Here is a 7,334-nt window from a genome sequence, read left to right as displayed (position 1 = left end):
ATCGTGGATTAAATTCAAATTAGTTAAGTCTCCAAAACTAATACTCAAAATCCATTTCAATTTTATTCGTCCTACTTTCCACTTTAACTTGTTTTAATTTCTTTTTTTCTTTTTTCTTTTTTGACAATCTTTAATTGTCACTACCTACCTAACTTATTTAAGATTACATAATTAAATGATATTTTGAGACATTTCACATATTTTGAGACATCCTACATATTTTTAGTTTAAGAGCATAATACTCAATAAAAACATTGTTAACCTACGTGTCAAGTCAGAATCAAAATCAAACAATGAAATTAAAACATAGGAATACATTTTTCATTTCTTTTTTAGTGTACAAGATTCAAAAGCACACTTATTTTCTTTAAACTCCGAACAAATCAAAACCAGACAAAGAATTTAATCAGTATATAAATCTATTAAATTAAATTAAAAGCTTTCTTGGAAGCAACAATATATATATATATATTTTATAAATAGAAGAGTAGCAAAACCAAAAAGGCCATTTATATATACTCATGACCATCCCATCAAACCCACACCTCTCCAACCCCATCACCCCATAAGGTAGCCACTTACCTTCCTTCATTCATCCCCCTCTCTCTCTCTCTATATATATATACACAATTTTATTATATTATACGCACATAATTTAGACCTTCTCTCAATATATTATATAAAAAATATAAATTAAATAATATATAGAAGAAGGAAAATTCAAGATGGAAGAGATGATGAAACCTGCATGGTTACAAGGATTAATGTCTGAGAATTTCTTTGGAGGATGTGAAATTCATCAAAATAGAAGGAAAAATGAGAAAAACATCTTTTGTTTAGAGTGTTGTCAAAGTTTTTGCCCTCACTGCCTTCCACAACATCACTCACATCCTCTTCTACAGGTTCTCTTCGACTCAATTCATGTGATATCGTTAAAATTTCGAGACTCAATTATGTTCTTGTTTATTGTGACATATAATTTTACGTATTTTTCAAATTTATTTTAAAATACTCAAAAGCTTCTATGTTCGATTCGTAATTATAGTTATGAAGTTGGAATCTTGAAATCTCAATTATACTCGTAGAAATGAAATTATATATATATTTTTTATAGTAGTACTCATAATTATGTATGTAACAAGGTTTATTTATAGTTTTATTTCATAAAAGAAATATTTATTTAAGAAAATTATTGTTTGAGATAATAATTATTATTTATTGTCAAGTAATAAAAGAAATTGAACAAGTAATTCTTGTTCCTTTTGAGGTTTTGGTTCCTTTTATTTACTAGAGTAAGTAAGTTTTTATTTTTTTAATTTACTCTTTTGAATTCGAATTTTGCTATTTTCTTGAATTTGAATTATATTATCCAACAATAATAAAGTTGATTTTTCAAAAATAGAATTTGGGAACTAACAACAAAATTGAGGGGCAATTAAAAAAATTACCCCTTGTCTTCACTTCACTTTGTTCATAACAGGGTGGTATGAGAGAGAAGGTGGGAGACCAGCTAAAATTTGTGTAAAAAAATATTTGTATTTTTTCAAAAAAATAATAATTGTGAAATTAAATATTTTCCTTTCAAATTGATGAATAATTTAAATGAAGCCACATAAATATTGAGTAATCACGTAGTTTTTCTCACTTATTTGGAATTTAAGCATAATTGTAATCGATAGTATTATTCTTGAGTATGTTTCAATCACTATAAGAAAATATAAAGTTAACTATGAAATTTATTGCAGTTCTTGGTTTTCTGTTGCTAAGTAGTTTTTCACATAATTCATTACTAAATAGAATTATTACGAAATTTTTACTGTTTAGCTATAAAATTTTATTCGTTGTTGATTTTTTATTTTTGGTAAATATTTCCTTACAATATCCAATATTGATGTGCCTTGAATTTGTATATTGTGTAGTCAATTACTAAAAGTAGTGTATTTGGAAGCTATAGTTTCCACTTTTTGGAATTGTTTGGTTTCCAATTTTAGAACATTTCTTTTAACACCTAATTTCCTCCTGCAAAGCACCTGTTGCTTTCAAACACTGTTTTGACCCAATTCTCAAAATTAATTATTTTCTTTTTTTATTTCATTTAAGTCTATATTTTGTCTTCTTTTTTTTCCCCCAATATTTTCAGTACTCATCTCTCTTTTCACTTAAATTTATTCACATTTATTACTTCTCTTGAATTCAAACTTGGCTACCTTACCTTTTTCCTATTAAATATCATGTTTATATATATATATAAAAAAACTTAAGTTGGAGAATTACACATAATCAATGATGTAATATTCCTTTAATTTAGTAAAGTAAGAACTTTAACACTATATCACGCCATATCAGGAAGTCAAGAAAATTCAGTTTTCTATTTTTCTTTGATATATAAAATGATTTCGATTTTTGTATGTACAACGTAATTTTCTAGTGAAAAAATTCAGATGAATCTCGAACTATATAACACAATTTTATATCAATAAACATATGAAAAAGTAAAAAAGAATTTCAAGAGTAACTTACTTACATATGACATTATATGATAAGTTGGTAACCATTTTTATAATTATAGGTGAGAAGATATGTATACCAAGATGTTATAAGATTGGATGACCTAGAGAAGCTCATTGACTGTTCCTATATTCAGGTATTTTTTTTTTATTGTTAATAACAATATATAGTCTTGTTGAATTTAATTATCTTATTGTTAAAAAGTTATAATAATAATAATATATGAATTTTCCTTGTTTGTTTTTACAGCCTTACACAATAAACAGTGCCAAAGTTATATTCTTGAACCAAAGAGCACAATCAAGGTCATGCAAGGCTTCTGGCAACTCTTGTTTCACTTGTGACAGAGTCCTTCAGAACCCCTTCAACTTTTGTTCCCTCTCATGCAAGGTCCACCTTCTATTCCTTTTCTTTACCCACCCAACCCCCGTCGAAAAAAAATTAGAGGCAGATTCAAAATTTAAATTTGACGAATTCAGTTACATTGACACTTTTCAAGAGTAGTTATAATATGACGAAAAATCATATTATTTATATATGTTTAAAATATTCTTTTTGAACCTTCTTACTAAAAATTCTGACTCAATCACTGATGATGTCACATGAAAAAATGAGAGTCTGAGTATATAGTATTTTATACTACCAAACAGGGAGGGTGTTCACCAGAATCCTCTCGATATGAATGAGATTTTATGTGTTCATGTACGTGTATAAATTTTGAATCCCTTAAACAACATGTAAAATGTTAGCTCAACGATCTAGGGTTGTTTAAAACACATCCAATGTCAAGGGTTTGTTTTTACTTTACAAAGCTCCTGAGTGAAAATGAAAATTCTGTATCTGCCACGATTATTAGATATATAATATTTAGTCATTCTTTGTATTGGATGGGAAATGTAGTTGTTGGCTAAGCATGTCATAGTGTGCAAATTACATTTTTACCCTTGTATACTCAAAATTATATAATGCAGGTTGATTTTATGGTGTATCAAGGTGAAGATTTATCAAACATCATCTGTAAGTTTGATGATTCTGAATTTGCACTCTCCCAATTCGAAGGATTACACGTGGACACCTCCGATTTGATCGATGAAGAAAGCCAAATTACTCCTAACTCCATCTTAGAAGATCCATTAGAATGCAGAGGTTCATCTTGTTCAAATAACGTCAGGGGCAATTCCGGTATTTCACACGATGGACGTATGGTTAAAAATAAGAAAAAAAGCAGTGGTTTTTTTCCAGGGCTTGTGCTTTCATTAAGCAATAGAAGAAAAGGAGCCCCTCAAAGATCTCCACTTTCTTGAAAAAAAATAAAATAAATATTCTCAAAAAATAATTAAGTAATATTTAGTACTTGTTGTAATATTATTAGTTATTTGGATCTGTGACTGTAATTTTATGATGTTTTTTTAGTGTTACTTTTAGGTTTTGAAACTTAATTACAAAAAAAAAATGATTCCGTTGTGAGCCATAGGTTGATGTTTAGAGAGGTTTAATTTCTAATCTCTCTCTAATTATCACCAATTTTGTACTTTTGGTTCAGTGGAACTTGAACAGATAAATATAATTAGCATTTAAATATTTCTTCTTTTTTTTTTCGATAATGACATATGTAATTTTTTTTTTACTATTGTTCGTATTTTTGAGTGTAACTCATAAAATTATTATAATTGACTTAAACGACACATGGGATCGAATTACAAAAATTATCTCTTCCAAAAATACATGAAACACCTCATTGATTTTCATTTTCAAGTTGTAAGGTAATAATAGTAACTATTCTTTTCTTCTTAATTGAAACGTTTGATTCTATCATTGAATATAAATTTATCTTTGTTAGAAAAAGTTTTGATTTGCTCTTGATATATATGTGAAATTAAGAATCTTTGGTTTCAATGAGAATATAATCTCGAGATTTCGATGAAAAAAATATCATAATAAAATAAAAAATAAAGATTATAACAACACTTTTAAAAATATTTTACGAGCTTTTATTCCAGACTGTTATTTTTATAGGCATTGTGTACGACTCCAAAAGACAAAAAGCAGAAGGCACATCTCGTTATAATGAAAATGTCATTCCACCCGTACAGTACTTTCTATTAAAGAAAAATAAAATGGTGTGGCTCTACTTTCTTTTCAAATTTTCTTATTTCGTTTTAATTTATTTGATCTATTTTTCTGTTAATTTGTATAAAAGTGATTTTTTTTTTTAATTTTGCAATCTGAATATGTCTAATAAATTAAAAGGGGCCAATATAAGAAATGCGATGATTTTATTTTTAACTCTTTCAGAATTTGTGAAAAAAATAATGTGAAGAAAGCTATTTAACAAAAGTAGCAATTTCTAATTATCACTCCACCTGTCTTTGATTTACCTAACATATTTTTTTTATATTATTTTTGTTGTTTTTGTAAAAATAGGAATATATTTTTTTTTATAATTAAACGATTTATGATTCATATAAAGATCTAAATTTATTTTAAATTATAACTTTTTAAATAAAAATTCTAAACGTTAGTCGAAACAATAAACATCTAAGTCATGAGAATGGATAAGAAAGGATTTTTTTTTTAAAAAAGACATAATACATATATTGGACTTTAAACTTGGCTTCAAATTTTAACTTTGACCTCAAACTTTCATGATGTTCAAACAGACACTTTAACTATCCAACTTTTAAATAAATAAACACGTGAGTCTTACATGGCACAATACACGTAGAACAAAAAATTATATGTAAGATTACATGTAGGACATTTGTGTCTATTTGTTCAACTCGATACAAGTTTAAGTATCTACTTGTGCACACTCGAAGTTGAAGGGCATAAATGTGATTTAAAACCAAGTTAAAGGACACATTTATGTGTTAAGTCAAAAAATAAAGGTGTTATGAGTTATGAGTGAAATGGTTAAATATCGCGAAAAGATTTAGTGCGATGAATGAAATTATTTTTTCTTTAATTAAGATATGAGATTAAAGATTTAGATATATAAAAAAAATAATAGAGATGATTTCCCGAATAAAATTTTATGCATTATAAATTTAAATTAATGAAATTTCTATATAAATATCAAACGTTAGAAGAAATATATTTATTGAAGAGAGTTCGTGGACAGACAACCACACATTAACCAACGTGTGGAGTATAGCATGTGATTAAGACCTCTCTTTCACATGTTTGTCGTATGTTTTCCCCTAATTATTGAACCAACCTAAGCTTCTTAGCCTACCTAAGTGGCATCACTAGGGTATTGACATCTGTCCACTGACCCATTTTCTTTTACTCCCTCGGTTTTATTTTTCGTGAGATAGTTTAATTCGATACAAAATTAACGTGTGTTGTATGATCTAAAATAAATAATAGAAATTTCTGTAGCTAAAAATCATTTCATTAAGAGTAAAATAGATTATAATTATTACTTAATATAGAAATGTAAAAAAAAAAATTAGATTGACTAAAAAGAAAAGTAAGTCATATAAATTGAAATAAAAGGAATAATACATTTTTAAAAAAACGCTTATAATTATTTTTTAGATTTTAATTTTTCGCGTAATATGTCTTGTATTAGAAGATTAATAAATATTGGTCAAACATATAAACAGATCCTTAAGTTTGTTGGGTTTTTCCTCTCGAGTATTTCAAATATGTTATTTTCCTATTGAATCATCCATAATTTGTTCCTTTTAAACATCGTTGACTGATGTGGAATCATATTTTGCGAGGAGGTTAGTCCAATTGATAGTGTAAATGTTAAAGAATAATTGTGTTTTACTTCAAGTCATTTGAACATATTAGAAAACAAATGAGGCTACACACAATTTGTCTTCACTAGTTCAATCAAAATCATAACAATACAAACACAATTGAAAACATTTACAATAGAAAAGCCGATCAAAGATCAGTCAAGAGTGTTTAAAAAGAACAAATTATGGATGATTCAACTATTCAATAGGAAAATGGTGTAGTTAAGGTACCTGAAGATATAAACCCAACAAATTTAGGGATCTATTTATGAGTTTGACCAAATATATTTTATTACTTTTTTTCATATTTTTGTTTCAAAACCTTGTTATTCAAAAATGTTCTTTTATATTTCTTGCCAAAAGAAATCAGCACACTAGCAAGCTTGTTCGAGAATGACACTTTCACTAAAATTCTCTTTCTAATCAAAGCTTAAATTCGAAATATTTGATTAATAATGAAATAATTCATCCGCTTCACTTTATCTACCAAAAAAATTTTATTAGCAAATTTGTTCTATTATAAGTCACTTTATTTTATAAAAAATTTCTCTTATTTGCTTCATGTTTTTTATAAGATCGTATAATCTTACCTAAAGATCTTATGAATTCTTCATTTTATATTTACGTCGTGTGCAGGGTTAAGATTCTGCCGTACTTTGCTTTATATTTTTTTCATCGATAATACACATGCATTTTATCCGTTCTTGATATATAATAAGACTAATTAATTAATTAAAGAAATCAACTCACATTATATTAAATAATACTACAATATATATTTTTATATGTAATTTATTCTTGTTAGATTATTGCACTATGGTTTTATAAGATATTTGGCGTGCTTATAATCTCATCATATATGTATATATATATATATATATATATTATCAGCAGTAATGTCAATTATTCCAATGACGATAATTGAATTCTTGTAGAGAAAAATCAAGAAACTTGATATCATTACTTCACTTTTTTTCTATATACTTTTTCCGTCTTATTTTATGCGAGATAATTTGACTCGACAAGGGGTTTAAGCAAAAAATGAAGACTTTTAAAAGTTATGGTTCAAAATGAATG

General features: G+C 26.7%; 1 protein-coding gene across 1 annotated transcript; it reads left to right on the top strand.

Annotated features, from left to right (window-relative positions):
• The first annotated feature begins 512 nt into the window (after positions 1–512).
• LOC101262482 (protein RGF1 INDUCIBLE TRANSCRIPTION FACTOR 1) lies at positions 513–4,089 on the top strand. Its single transcript, XM_004233207.5, has 4 exons — positions 513–902; positions 2,570–2,644; positions 2,758–2,898; positions 3,480–4,089. The coding sequence occupies exons 1-4, from the start codon at positions 726–728 to the stop codon at positions 3,810–3,812; spliced, it is 726 nt and encodes a 241-aa protein (XP_004233255.2). The 5' UTR covers positions 513–725; the 3' UTR covers positions 3,813–4,089.
• Positions 4,090–7,334: the final 3,245 nt, after the last annotated feature.

The sequence above is a fragment of the Solanum lycopersicum genome, chromosome 2 (genome assembly GCF_036512215.1).
Source record: "Solanum lycopersicum chromosome 2, SLM_r2.1".
In the NCBI taxonomy this organism is placed as follows: domain Eukaryota; kingdom Viridiplantae; phylum Streptophyta; class Magnoliopsida; order Solanales; family Solanaceae; genus Solanum; species Solanum lycopersicum.
The sequence above is the reverse complement of the archived record's forward strand: the minus strand, read 5'-3'. Positions and strand labels throughout refer to the sequence as shown.

Coding starts and splice junctions, on each gene's coding strand:
- LOC101262482 (XM_004233207.5), top strand. CDS start 726: ATGGAAGAGATGATGAAACCTGCATGGTTACAAGGATTAATGTCTGAG. Junction 2,645..2,757: donor TTGACTGTTCCTATATTCAG/GTATTTTTTTTT, acceptor TTGTTTTTACAG/CCTTACACAATAAACAGTGC. Junction 2,899..3,479: donor TTTGTTCCCTCTCATGCAAG/GTCCACCTTCTA, acceptor TATATAATGCAG/GTTGATTTTATGGTGTATCA.